At 39.2% G+C, this 15066-nt stretch overlaps 1 protein-coding gene across 1 annotated transcript in view; it reads right to left on the bottom strand.

Moving 5' to 3' along the window:
• Positions 1-15066, bottom strand: part of EXOC2 (exocyst complex component 2) — a 206281-nt gene that overhangs the window by 131515 nt on the left and 59700 nt on the right. The window contains exon 7 of the mRNA XM_034762224.1: positions 2361-2441. Coding sequence (XP_034618115.1) covers positions 2361-2441 — 81 coding nt within the window. The remainder of the gene's footprint in view (positions 1-2360; positions 2442-15066) is intronic.

The raw sequence follows: 15066 nt of genomic DNA, 5'->3' as shown, positions 1-15066 counted from the left end.
TAGTTTAAAAGAATCCATAACTCAATTCCTTGAAGAAATAATATGTTTTATTAATCCTCAGCACAATTTTAATGCATTTGCATTCTTTTCTATGGATTATTAATTCATCTTTTGAGAAATATCAAATCAAATTTCTACGCAAGAAAAAGTTTCTCTTTTTAGTTACACAAACTGAAAAATTAATCATTGTCCTTTGTTTATGACTTTTAGAAAATCTCCTGTAATACTTAAGAGTGCATCACTTCCAACGGTACCTGATGCAAAATCCAGTGCTTCAGACCCCAAGTGTTCTTAACCATTAAAAAAACAGGCATATTTCAGACTGCTCGGCAGACTCATGTTTAAAAGGAGTTGGTGTACCTTATAAACACATTTTTTTTCTCCAAAGGGTTAAGCTTTAAACAATCCTCACATCTTGACCTCTGAATAAAGACCTATGCCTGTAATGCTAAAGTCAATGGGATTTTTGTCACCGACTTCAATGGGTGCTGAATCAAGCCCTATGCTGAAGAAATGTCTATATTTAAGAAAGGTCTATCAGACACTCTGTCCATAAGTGCTTCTTACCAAAAAGTAAAGTACTGACTACTTATCAGTTTTCCTTCTCTGACAGATTGGGAAATAAAAAAAATGTATGTGGACAGAAGAAAATGACAATCAGGTAGATACCATACCAATAAAAGGAAACCAACTTTTAAAATATACTGAATTCTTTTAAGCTACCATTCTTGATTAAATTCATCCCTTTGCATGGTACAATACATGATTTTATATATAAATATAATAGCTTGTTTGCATAACATTATTCTCTCTTTTTTTTTTTGTTTGTTTTTTTTAAAGCCCAGGCCCTGGCCCATCCAGCGTCCTCCATCATGACTTGCCCACCTTCACAGGACAGAAAAAAGTCACCAATTCTTTTCCACAAGAAAGCAAAAGCCAATACCATTCTGAAGTGGCTGGCACAAGCTACTCTAAAAAGCTTGCTTGCAAAAAAATGGACTGCATTCCTTGCATACAAATTTCAACTCCACTTGCTAGACCAGAGAATGATCACAGAGTCTATTGTTAATCTGAGGTCTGTCACAAGCAGTCCACGAGAGGATACATGAATTAGTCTAAATACAGGATACTTTTGCTGTGTTCTTTTACTATTTTAACATTTTAAAAATTTACTTTGGTCAAAAGAAAAAAAGCTCGCACTGACTTTACATGTGAGTGACTAGGTGTAAAATATATGGCGTTGTAGGTTGTGCCTAAAATTTTGGCACATGCATGTTTTCCTACGTGTATCATTTTGCCTGTCTAAAAAAACCCCAAACAGATGTTGGACACAAACTGTTCAGATAGTAAATTGCAAATACCAGGTTTTGCATGGCCAAGAAAAAAAAAAACTACGTGCAAAACTGCACGTACAACAGTGTACATGAAATGTGCTATTATAGAGTCTGGGTGGAGGCCCTTTTGAAAAACTATTCCCTCTCCCCCTACCCACTCTATCATTGTGTATTCACACACCAAAGTATCCTGACCAAAAAAAAAAAAAAATCTGCTTCCATGTCACTTTTCTGATTTCATACAGCATATTCAGGCTCTCAGACACTGAGCCAGTTATTTGGATGTCATTCCCTGCTTATTGATATAGCACTAAGGGAAACAGCCCTTCCTCTGTGAAAAAAATCACAATGAAACAAAGTAAAATTATCTTGGCACAAGTCCAAGAATTAGGAACTTTAACTTTTGTGATCTGGTGAAGCATGTACCAAGCAACAGAAATGTAAATACTCTCTCCCAACTCAATCATACAATACGAGGAATACTTTAACAGGAAGAGGTTATGGAATTTTCAAAAGCGCCTAAATGACTTAGGAGTACCAGTCCCAATGTGGTCTGAATGACTGAATATCAAATAAAAAATGTATTGTAAATAAATCTTACTAGTGTAAACACTATTTCCAGTAGCAGTTCTCTATTTTTCTTCTGCCACTGCTTTAATGTATTGCATTTAATTCCACTCATTGTCCTAGATACACATTTATTTTTCAAAACTTTTGTGTGTATACTTTTTTAAAACCAAGATTTGTCACGTTAGAAGCAGGAAAACAATATTTACCATAAAAGTCTCCCCTTCTTCCCCATTGTTAACCATAAATCTGATCCTGTACCTATTGAAGTTCATGGCAATGTTCCCATGGATTTCAATGGATGCAGTATCAGGTCCCAAAAATCATCACTATGCAATAGAATAAATGCCAGGACAAAACTTACTGTTTTCTACTGTGTAACAAATTCCAAGAAATATATTAAAGCTTTCATAAAGTCTGAAGTCCATAAATAGTTGCTGGTGGGAGGACAAAACTTACTGTTCAGTACATTCTCCAGTTTTTGCGTCATGGATCCTTCTACTTTTTCCGTTCCATCCGCTTCCAGTTTTTGATGGATTGCTGGAATAAAATGTCTAGTTAAAATGCAGACCACTTAAATCGATGGGAATACATTATATCAACGTGATACTTTAAAATAGCTTCCCAAAAATTTTAAATTAAGTGCTATATTTTTTGCTAGACATAAGCAGCTCAAATGTTATGAGAGGCACCATGGTCTAGTGGGCCACAGGGCGAAGAGCCAGACACTCCAAAATTCTAATTGTTACTTTGCCACTGTGTGACGTTGCACAAATCACTTATCTCCAGGTCTCAGTTCCTCCCCCTCCCCCCAAGGATAATGCTATAAAATAGTATTAATTTTGTATAGTATTTTGAAAATATAAATACCACATAAATGCTATATGTTATCATTAATGTTATAATCTGTATCTCTTGTGTGGTGTATATACAGTAAGTTCCTAAGGGACCATACAAATATGAAGGAAATGTGGAACTAAAATGCGTTTACCAGACAAGGCTGGGGCGAGGGTAAACAGGTTTCTCTCAGACAAAGGATAGGCTAACACTTCCACTCAGGTGTCACCACAGGTGATTAGCAATCACATGTCAAGTAGCCATTCATTTGCACTGGAGAGGGCAGGAACAGATCAATTTGCATTTTAGCAAACACCAGCAGGGGAAGAAAGCGGCATGGAACTTCCTTCATCCCAGACTCCATGTCTCCTTCCTCAGAGCTTGAACAAACTTTATTGGGGGATGGGGGACGTGGCGGGGGTAACCTTCAGAAGAATCAATTTCAAAGGTTCACTGGACTATAAAAGAGAGGGGCAAAGAACCGCAAGTTATCTTTCACCTAAGACGACAAAGGAGCCAAGTATTTTGTGCTAGATTCTGACAGGGGGATGGGGGAGGAGGGATGAAGTGGGGTCAGCCATCTTGCTGGAAGGAAGTGTCGTAAAAGTCTTACCTTGAACCAAGACTGTAGTTATGTTAAGTTTCTAGAAAGCACTTTTATTTGTTTGTAACCATTTCTAACTCTATCCTTTATACCTGAACTCATTTAAAATCCCATCTCCTTTTGTTAATAAAGTTGTTTTACTTTTAATCTAAATCAACCCAGTGCTGTTTTTCAACTAAAGTGATAAGATGTGCATTTTGTCTCTTCAGAGGAGCAAACTAACCTTATTATTTCTCTGAATGATCCATGAAAGAGGTTGGACATTGCAGAGCGTACAATTTGGGAAAATTCAGGACTGGGGAGGTGTTGGGGTCATCTTGCTAGGTGTAACCAAACCTGGCATATACCAGAGCATGGCTAGGATGCAACAAGTGGACTGCTAGAATCAGAGTAGCTGACCAGAGCTGCTTAACACACAGACACTCAATGCTTGCTTGACTCCTGGCTGTTAATGTCAGGGCTGTAAGGTAGGAGGACTAGTAATAGGTGCCTATATAAGACAAAGTGTTGAATATCAGGACTGTTCTTTTAAAATCAGGATATCTGGTCACTCTAGCTGTGAGCACAGCAGCAGAGCATTTAATGCACCCAGGTTTACAGGCTGTGGAGACACAACCATTCAGTGGGCTGGATTGCACCCCAGAACATGACAATAGAGAGAAGCCACAGTTATATTATAGTTAAGGCTAAGATTTTGTCATGATTATTTTTAGTAAAAGTCACGGACAGGTCATGGGTAATAAACAAAAATTCACGGAAGCCATGACCTGTGACTTTTGCTGCTGCAGCTCCATGGTTTCCCCCATCACAGTGGTGGCTGGGAGCTGTGGGGTTCCCGCTTCGCCCACGGCAGCTGGAAGCTGCAGGGTGACCATATTTCCCAAAGAGAAAATGGGACACCCAGCCGCTCGCCCAAGGTGTTCCCCTCTCCCCGTGCAAGGCTTTCACCTGTCACTGGAACCCTGAGGAGGGACCCCTCAGGAGTCTGTCACCTATCACTGGAACTTTGCAGGGGGCCCCCTGTGGCTTGCTGCTGCTGTCGCCTGTCACTGAAACCCTGCCAGGGCCCCACTGGCTGTCAGCTCCAGAGTAATTCAGCCCCTAAGGCTGAAGCAAAAAATGTCATGGAGGTCTCTGGAAATCACGGATTCCATGACTTCCATGACCTCCATGTCATAAATGTAGCCTTAATTATAATTAGGGCTGTCAAGAGATTAAAAAAAAATAATCGCGATTAATTGCACTGTTAAACAATAATAGAATACCATTTATTTAAATACTTTTGGATGTTTTCCACATTTTTAAATATATTGATTTTAATTTCAACACAAAATACAAAGTGTGCAGTGCTCACTTTATATTTATTTTTTATTATGAATATTTGCACTGTAAAAATAAAAAAAATAATATTTTTCAATTCACTTAATACAAGTACTGTAGTGCAAGCTCTTTATCATGAAAGTTGAATTTACAAATGTAGAATTATGTACAAAAAACTGCATTCAAAAATAAAAATGTGAAACTTCAGAGCCTACAAGTCCATTCAGCCCTACTTCTTGTTCAGCCAATTGCTCAAACAAGTTTGTTTACATGTGCAGAAGACAATGCTGCCCACTTCTTGTTTACAATGTCACCTGAAAGTGAGGACAGACGTTCGGCATGGCCCTGTTGTAGCTGGTGTTGCAAGATATTTACATGCCCGATGTGCTGAAGATTTTTGTCTCTTCATGCTTCAACCACCATTCCAGAGGACATGCGTCCATGCTGATGATGGGTTCTGCTCAATAACGATCCAAGGCAGAATGGACCGATGCATGTTCATTTTCATTAACTGAGTCAGATGCCACCAGAAGACGGTTCTTTTCTTTTTTAGTGGTTCGGGTTCTGTAGTTTTTGCATCCGAGTCTTTTAAGACTTCTGATAGCATGCTCCACACCTCGTCCCTCTCAGATTTTGGAAGGCACTTCAGATTATTAAACCTTGGTTCGAATGCTCTAGCTATCTTTAGAAATTTCACATTAGTACCTTCTTCGCATTTTGTCAAATCTGCAGTGAAAGTGTTCTTAAAACAAACAACATGCTGGGTCATCATCCAAGACTGCTATAACACGAAATATATGGCAGAATGCAGGTAAAACACAGAGCAGGAGACATACAATTCTCCCCCAAGGAGTTCAGTCACAAATTTAATTAACAAATTTTTTTAACAAGCTTCATCAGCATGGAAGCATGTTCTCCAGAATGGTGGCCATAGCATAAAGGGGCATCAGAATGTTTAGCATATCTGGCATGTAAATACCTTGCAATGCTGGCTACAAAAGTACCATGCAAATGCCTGTTCTCACTTTTTCAAGTGACATTGTAAATAAGAAGCGGGCAGCATAATCTCCCATAAATGTAAACAAATTTGTTTGTCTTAGCGATTGGCTGAACATGAAGTAGGACTGAGTGGACCTGTAGGCTCTAAAGTTTTGAGTGCAGTTATGTAACAACAACAACTCTACATTTTTAATTGCACTTTCGTGACAAAGAGACTGCACTACAGTACTTGTATGAGATGAATTAAAAATACTATTTCTTTTATCATTTTTACAGTGCAAATATTTATAATAAAAATAATATGAAGTGAGTACTGTACACTTTGTATTCTCTGTTGTAATCAAATCAATATATTTGAAAATGTAGAAAAATATCCAAAATATTTGATAAATTTCAATTGGTATTCTATTGTTTAATAGTGCAATTAAAACTGCGATTAATCATGATTAATTTTTTAAATCATGATTGATTTTTTTAAATTAATCGCAAGAGTTAACGGTGATTAATCAAAAGCCCTAATTATAATAGTACCTAAAAACATCAAAAATGCCATATTGGGTCTGACCAAGCCTAGTACCCTGTCTCCGACAGTGGCTAGTACCAGAGCTTCAGCTGTAGTGTACAGAACAGTGCTATTGGAGTGATCCAATCATCTTCCCCTCCCAGCTTCTGGCAGTCAGAGCTTTAGAGTCGCCCCAAGCATAGAGTTGCATCCCTGACCATTTTGCCTACTAGTCCTTGGGAGAATTATCCTCTATATTCCCAGACAAAAACTACAATAAAAGGGAGTTAAGGTTGAGAGTATGTACCAGTAATTTAAGGATATAAGAGATTACAAAGATGCTGAATTATCCCAAAGTCAATTATAAATCCAGAGTTGAAGTCCAACTTAATGTTAAGATATGCAAATGCACAGTTGGAGCACCCACACAATTGTAACTCTGCCCTGCAGTGACACCATGCATTAACCATTTGATTAAAATTAAGACGTTTTGGTGGTTTTGGTCCCAGACCATATGAAACCAATTTTTAAAAGACCTGTTTTTCCCCTAATTGTGTTACTACAGTGCAGAGAAGATTGTTTGGGTTCCTCAACTGTGTAACAAGCTGTGAAACGCTGCTGTGTGATATTGCCAATGATTTCAAAATATCTAGTAACGGTGGGCAGAGTGCTATTAATTTTTGTGAAATTAGAGAAACAGTTGGGAGAAATGGGTGACAGTGCCTGGCATCTAGTTAGCAGAGCCAAAGCTTCAACCACCTCTGTAACCATCTTAAGATGAAAGAACTGGTTGATGGCAGCCATTAACTCCTTCCAGCATAACAATAACCCCAACTTAGCTCTGCCCATCTTCCTAACAGTTTAAAGTGTTTAAAGTGTTGACACACTAAATGACTTATCTCCCAGACAGAAAGAAAAAAAATAAGAAAGGGTTGGGAGAGAGGGGGAAGAGAAGAGAAGAGATAAAAGAATAGGGCAGGGGTTCTCAAACTGGGAGTCGGGACCCCTCAGGGGGTTGTGAGGTTATTACATGGGGGTCGCGAGCTGTCACCTCCACCCCAAACCCCGCTTTGCCTCCAGCATTTATAATGGTGTTAAATATATAAACAAGGGGGGGTTGCGCTCAGAGGCTTGCTATGTGAAAGGGGGTCACCAGTACAACTAGTTTGAAAACCACTGGAATAGGGCATACCCACAACCCTTGGCATGAGGGAGGGAGAATGGGAGATCCTAGTATTGGGGGCTTTGGGGAGTTGCAAATAGTTCCTGAAATAGAGAGGGGGTGGATAGGTGGCATGCAGGAAGCTTGTGAGGAAGAATGAAAGGATGCAAAGAACCTGTAGTGTGGGCAGTGGTGAGCTTGGCATACAGAAGCAACAAAGTGTGTGACCCTTTAGTTATCTGAACACTCAGGAGACAACCTAAAAATGGTATAAATGTAAACTTTTATCAGTCCAAATGCTTAAACCACTTTTCAAAATGAGACTGGACAATTATGGTGTCACCAATAAAGCGAGTTCTATTGTTCAAGAATGGGTGTAAACTACTGATCAGTGTCTAACGCCTCATACATTTTCCTTTAGAGTCACTGCCCTACCAGGTTCTAACTCTTTAAGTGCTTTGGAACATTGCAGACTTGATTCTGCTCATTCATTTGTCAGCTTTAAACAGGTGTACCTTTGGTTATGTCTACACTGCCCTGCAGTTTGGACTACAATGGTGTGAATAGTCATGCACACCAAAATGCTGTGCTATCATGCCCCCATGTGGATGCTGCGGGAGCAAATTACAAGGTTCCTAGTTCACAGTAATGCAGTCCTGTTTGAAGAGGACTACGTTAATGTGACCTAGGAACCTTTTAGTTCACACCCATTGTATCCACATGAGGGCATTAAAGCACAGCATTTCAGTGTGCACTGCCATTCACACCCCCATAGTCTGAACTGCGGGGCAGTGTAGACAAGCTCTTTATTGTCTTCAGTGGATTTATTCCTGATTTACACTGGTATGAGATGAGAATCAAGCACTATGAGTTTGGAATATACTATAGATAAAGTTATATTCGAAGTTTAAAAACTGCCTGTTTGCAGTGTATTGAACAGTATACCAAAAATCAATCAACATATTTTGATTACACTTAGTAACTACATCCTAAAGTGCAGTCCATTTTGGTCAATTTCACAGTCATAGGATTTAAAAAATAATAAATTTCATGATTTCAACTATTTAAATCTGAAATTTCACGGTGTTGTAATTGTAGGGATCCTGACCCAACGAGGAATTGTGGGGCGGTCACATGGTTATTGGGATGAGGGGGAGGAGTGGTATTGCTACCCTCACTTCTGCACTGCTGCTGGTGGTGGCGCTGCCTTCAGAGGTGGTCAGCTGGAGAGCAGTGGCTGCTGGCCAGGAGCCCAACTCTGAAGGCAGAGCCATTGCCAGCAGCAGCGCAGAAGTAAGGATGGCATGGTATGGTATCACCACCCTTACTTCTGCGCTGCTGCCTTCAGAGCTGGGCCCTTGGCCAATAGAAACCGCCCTACAGCCGCCCAGCTCTGAAGGCAGCACTGAACTAAGGGTAGCAATACCATGACCCTCCTAAAATAACCTTGCGACCCCCTGCAACTCCCTTTTGGGTCAGGACCCCCAATTTGAGAAACACTGGTCTCCCCCATGAAATCTGTATAGTGTACTATAGTGTAAAAGCACACAAAAGACCAGATTTCATGGGGGAAGACCAGATTTCACGACCCGTGACACATTTTCCATGGCCGTGAATTTGGTAGGGTCCTACCCATGACCCATGGGTGGTCTGCAGAGCAGTAGCAGATGATTTATAGAAAGCTGCTGGTCTGCCATGGTCTCATTTCCAGTAAGAGAAGCAGAAATGAGATTAAATGAAAAGGAAATGGAGATGGTACAATTAGCTTTTTTTTCTTTTTTTTTAAACTTTTTAAAATTAGGGACAGTTAAAAATACACACACACTTTCCTGGTGTTACTTTTCCATGTAAATCAATTCCTGCAGTTGCCACTGGGAGGCTATGTGACCATGAATGGGAGAGCAAGTGATCTTTGAAACCACAAACAGGAAGGTGAGGGTCCATAAAACAATGTCTAGATGAAGATACAGTCCACATTATGAAAGTGTTTGAGAACCCTTGCTATAAAGTACCCAAACTTTGAAATTGGTGGACCTGTGGCTCTGCAAAAGCTGTCACACAACTGCATTTTAAAAGCTGTGGAGGTAAGGGAAGAGAGGAAATCTACAAGGTATAAGTGAAAAGAACAGGAGTACTTGTGGCACCTTAGAGACTAACAAATTTATTTGAGCATAAGCTTTCGTGGGCTCCAGCCCACTTCATCAGATGCATAGAATGGAACACACAGAAAGAAGATATTTATACATACAGAGAACATGAAAAGGTGGAAGTAGCCATACCAACTGTAAGAGGCCAATCTATTGAGATGAGCTATCATCAGCAGGAGAAAAAAAAAACGTTTGAAGTGATAATTGAGATGACCCATATAAGGTGTGAGGATACTTAACATGGGGAAATAGATTCAATTAGTGTAATGACCCAACCATTTCCAATCTCTGTTCAAACCTAAGTTAATTGTATCTAATTTGCATATTAATTCAAGTTCAGCACTCTCTCTTTGAAGTCTGTTTTTGAAGTGTTTTTGTTGCAAAATTGCCATCTTCAAATCTGTCACTGAGTGGTTAGAGTGGTTGAAGTGTTCTCCCACTGGTTTTTGAATGTTATGATTCCTGATGTCAGATTTGTGTCCATTTATTCTTTTGCGTAGAGACTGTCCGGTTTGGCCAATGTATATGGCAGAGGGGCATTGCTGGCATATGATGGCATATATCACGTTGGTAAATGTGCAGGTGAACAAGCCCCTGATGGCGTGGCTGATGCGATTAGGTCCTATGATGGTGTAACTTGAATAGATATGTGGACAAAGTTGGCATCGGGATTTTTTGCAAGGACAGGTTCCTGGGTTAGTGTTTATGTTGTATGGTGTGCGGTTGCTGGTGAGTATTTGCTTCAGGTTGGGGCGCTGTCTGTAAGCGAGGACTAGTCCGTCTCCCAAGATCTGTGAGAGTGAGGGATCATCTTTCAGGACAGGTTGTAGATCTTTGATGATGCGTTGGAGAGGTTTTAGTTGGGGGCTGAAGGTGACAGCTAGTAGCGTTCTGTTATTTTCTTTGTTGGTCCTATCCTGTAGTAGGTGATTTCTGGGTACTCTTCTGTCAATCTGTTTTTTCACTTCAGCAGGTAGGTATTGTAGTTTTAAGAATGCTTGATAGAGATCTTGTAGGTGTTTGTCTCTGTCTGAGGGATTGGAGCAAATGCGGTTGTATCTTAGAGCTTGGCTGTAGACAATGGATCGTGTAGAGTGTACTGGATGGAAGCTGGAGGCATGTAGGTAAGTATAAGTGTTTTGTCAGGGTGTTAAGAGATTCTAGAGTAGAGGGAAAGTGCTGTCTGGAGTAAGTGAAATAATGGTGACTGTTTACCTACATATCAGTTAGTATTTTTGTTTGGACTAGTTTTGCACAACTAGTCCAGCTAAATTAACTTAAACACACTGAACACGGTGTACATATAAATAACTTCTCTATGCACACAAACTGGTAGAGAATATAACATATTACACATGCACAATACACACCTTCACTTTCCATATACAGAAACCATTTTTACCTTTCACCCAACAGTATTTTCAGATTTAGTAATATGTCCATTCCTCATTGAGAACGATGCACATACCAAATTTTAGGTTCAAGATTCAATGCAAAAAGCTTCTGAAGGATTTATTAAAATGGTGATTAAAATCATTTTTTCATTATAAAGTAACTCAAAAACAGTGAAACATTTTCTTCATACACAGAGGCTGGATGCTCAAAAGCCTAGGAAAAGAAAAAGTGCCAGCTGGATAAACTGGATTTCTTGCTTCCACACAACAACAACAAAGAAGCTCAAGAATGGGCTAAAGTGACACCGTGCAAACAAGGGCAGTCAAAGTAGATGCCAATGAGGGGGATAGGAGTAGGCCTCACTGATAAGAGGCTCCAGAAAAAATTCAAAATCTTTCAGGAAAAAAAATATTATTTTTTCCTGGTTTCCCCCCGTTCCCCCGATGCCTGATATGGAAAAATTGGAACTTTGGGGGGAAATGGAAAAGAAATTTTCATGTGAAAAAATGTGTCTCTGAATGAACAGTGAAAGAATTATTAGAGTAATATATGAAATATTATTACTGCTGAACTTCAGTTCTTCAAAATGCTTTCTAATAAGAATGTCAAATGAAGTTGCTTTATTTCAAAACGTATAGTATTAGGCAATTACAATTCCTGTATACTGTAGGCCTATATTCTGAATATATCTATGTAATCCTCTGGGGCATATTATTATAGCCCCCCAGTCAGTACAAGGTGCTACCATTTTTACTAGCAAGCAGGAGTGAAGTTTGGTGTGGAGACAACGTGAGCAGGAAGAGAGAAGTAGCTGCTATCTTGAAGTTGCTGTCCTCCTGACAGGCCCCAGGGAGCAGCACACTCATCCTATCTCCTCAGCAGATTAGAAGGTTGACACCCTGTGTTTTGCTGGGGAACAAATGAACAGATTACTGTCTGCTTGTGTACAGCCAATGGGGCAGAGGCCTGTGCCTGCAAGGCGTTGGAAGAGAACCTTGAGGAGCTGGAATGGATTCTGTCTCAGAGTCCTGACCCTGACATCCACCAAAGGAACCAACCGCACCAAGCACAGAGAAGCTCTTATTATTTTTTCCTTCTCCCTCAGCAAAGATGATGTGACTGTCTTCTAACATGTAGAAGTATTTCCAAGCTGGAAGTCATTCAGGCAAAAAAAGGACCTGTGTTTTGCAAATACTGCCAAATGAAATATTCATTTCCAAATGCCACCAGAATGACCATACACATCCTAGCATGCATGAAATATCCTGCAGACATTAAAAGTGGAAATGAAGGTCAAGAAGAAGAGTGTGAGATAGACAACACGGACATTGGTTGCATTTGCAACAAACATTCTTGATCCAGAAGTCCTGCTTCTGTGACATCTTCATCTGGAAGTGTTGTACACTCAGTTTCAACTCTTCAATCATCAGGAAAACACAGGCATCTGAACCAACGATATCCAAAAGATTCCCAACAATGATTGTATGCAGTGTAGTTGTAGCTATGTCGGACCCAGGATATTAGAGAGACAAGGCGGGTGGGGTGTTAACAGACCATTCTATGTTGAATGGTTCCTTACAATATGTGCTAACTACTTATGGTAAAAAAAAAATCTTTTCCACCTTGCATTCTGCTGTGAGGCTGGGAGTTCCTTTCCCAGACCTGAAGAAGACCTTTGTGTGGCTCAAAAGCTTGTCTCTCTCACCAACATAAGTTGGTCCAATAAAAGATATTACCTCCCAACAATGACTTCATTTATAGACAAGATGACACCTGAATATCAACAAAAAAGACTGATGAAGCAAGAGTGACATATGCTTCTGGTATTCCAGTGTCAGTCATTGAAAAAACAGTTATTGGCAGGCAGCATTTAAATTATTAAGACCATCATACCAGTTACCAAGCAAACATTCTTTGAGCAAGCCTCTTCTACAGTCAGAATATGAACATGCAATTAAACCTGTGCAAGAAAAAAAAAAAATCAATGAAGCACTTTGTCTGGCAGTACTTACATATGGGTAGACAAATGTAAGGGTGGAAGGGGAAGGAATCATAAACTTTGTAATAACACCACTTTAGGAGAAAACAGACAAACTGCAAAGTATACTAGGAGAGAAATATGTGAAGTACTAGAGAAGAGTGGAAATGGGAAAGTATTTGCTCCACTGACTGACAATGCCAGTAATATGAAAATAGAATGGGACAACATAATGGACAAATATCCCCATATAACTATAAAAGAATATGTTTTTTAATGCCTAAACCTGCTTATTAATGATTTCATGCAGTTGTGCACACTGGAGGAGATCTATAAAAAAAGTAAAAGAAATTATAAAATGTGACAACTACTCATATTCTTTAAGAAGAAGCAAGAAGAAAAGTATTGTAAAAATAAAATGGTAACACTGCACCTGTCTAACAAAACAAGATGGGAATTGTGGGGATGTCATTTGAAAATGTATTAAAACAAAGAAGCTCTTCAAGAAAGAGTGATGACTGAAGATCTTAAAAGTGTACAACACACTGTACTTGATGAGAATACCTTCTGGGTTCACCTGCAGAACACTCTGAAGATTCTGCAGCCAACTGCTTCTTCAATCACTGTATCTGAATCAGACAAAGCACTTCTGTCGGACATTCCTCAAGTTATGACAAAGATAAAGTCAACTGTATTGAAAATCTAAGCTCATCTCCACATACAAGTCAGGAAGATGTAAAAGTGAAGGACTTTATACGCAGATGGGAAGAATTCTGCTGTAAACCAATATATGCTACTGCAAATCACTTAGATCCAAGGTTCAAAGGTAGTTATGTTAATGATGATAGCATTGTTACATCACTTGACTGGTTTACTAAACAAGCTACACATTTAGGATTAGATTTTGGAAAAGCAGAAGAACGTAAGAATGGCCATACTGGGTCAGAGCAAAGGTCCATCTAGCCCAGTATCCTGTCTGCTGACAGTGGCCAATGACAGGTGCCCCAGAGGAGTGAACCTAACAGGTAATGATCAAGTGATCTCTCTTCTGCCATCCATCTCCACCCTCTGACAAACAGAGGCTAGGGACACCATTCCTTACCCATCCTGGCTAATAGCCATTAATGGACTTAACTAGATAAATTCATGGAGGTTCTCTTTTAAACCCTGTTATAGTCCTAGCCTTCACAACCTCCGCAGGCAAGGAGTTCCACAGGTTGACTGTGCGCTGTGTGAAGCATTTTCAAATGTTGCAGAATACAGAACCTCTTCAGGTATTTGGTCCCAGAGTGCAATCTGGGAATCTGCCAAGCACATTGCTCCTACAAAATGGTGGCTAGGCCTCTGTACAGCACAACCATTGACTCCTTTTGCTTCTCATCTGCTTCAGATTCCTCCATCTTCTGAAGCATGAGAAAAAGACACTAGTCAATGTTTGGAAATATACACACAAACTCAAGAAACACGATAACATGTGAAAGAGTTTGTTTCACGCCATGCATATCCTCAGTTTAATGAAATAGATGAAGATCATAGTGGAAGTTCAGAATCAGAAGTTGTTAATTTTTGAGAGAGAGATTCTGATTAGAAAAGTTACAAGAAAAAACTTGAGCTATGGTAGCATTTCCAAGAGTAAACTGATAACTAAACTCTTTAAGTTATACTTATTTATATAATGGCTAGATTTGCCTACAAATATGACACACTATATATAATGATAATGCACTATTAAAGAGTTTAATGTTCACTATAAAATCTGGATATATACCCATATTTACTGCAGGTCCTTAATGTTGTACTGTGTTAACTACACTATAATAAATATGTATAAATTAGGGCTGTCAATTAATCGCAGTTAACTCATGCGATTAACTCAAGAAAAATTGCAATTAATCGTAATGTTAAGCAGCAGAATATCAATTGAAATTTATTGAAATGTGTGGATGTTTTTCTACATTTTCAAATATATCAATTTCAATTACAACACAGAATACAAAGTGTACAGTGCTCACTTTATATTATTTTTATTACAAATATTTGCACTGTAAAAATGATAAAATAAATAGTATTTTTCAATTCACCTCATACAAGTACTGAAGTGCAATCTCTTTATCATGAAAATGCAAGTTACAAATGTAGGATTTTTTGTTACATAACTGCACTCAAAAACAAACCAATGTAAAACTTTAGAGCCTACAAGTCCACTCAGTTCTACTTCTTG

The sequence above is a fragment of the Trachemys scripta genome, chromosome 2, assembly GCF_013100865.1.
Source record: "Trachemys scripta elegans isolate TJP31775 chromosome 2, CAS_Tse_1.0, whole genome shotgun sequence".
Taxonomy (NCBI): Eukaryota; Metazoa; Chordata; order Testudines; family Emydidae; genus Trachemys; species Trachemys scripta.
The sequence above is the reverse complement of the archived record's forward strand: the minus strand, read 5'-3'. Positions and strand labels throughout refer to the sequence as shown.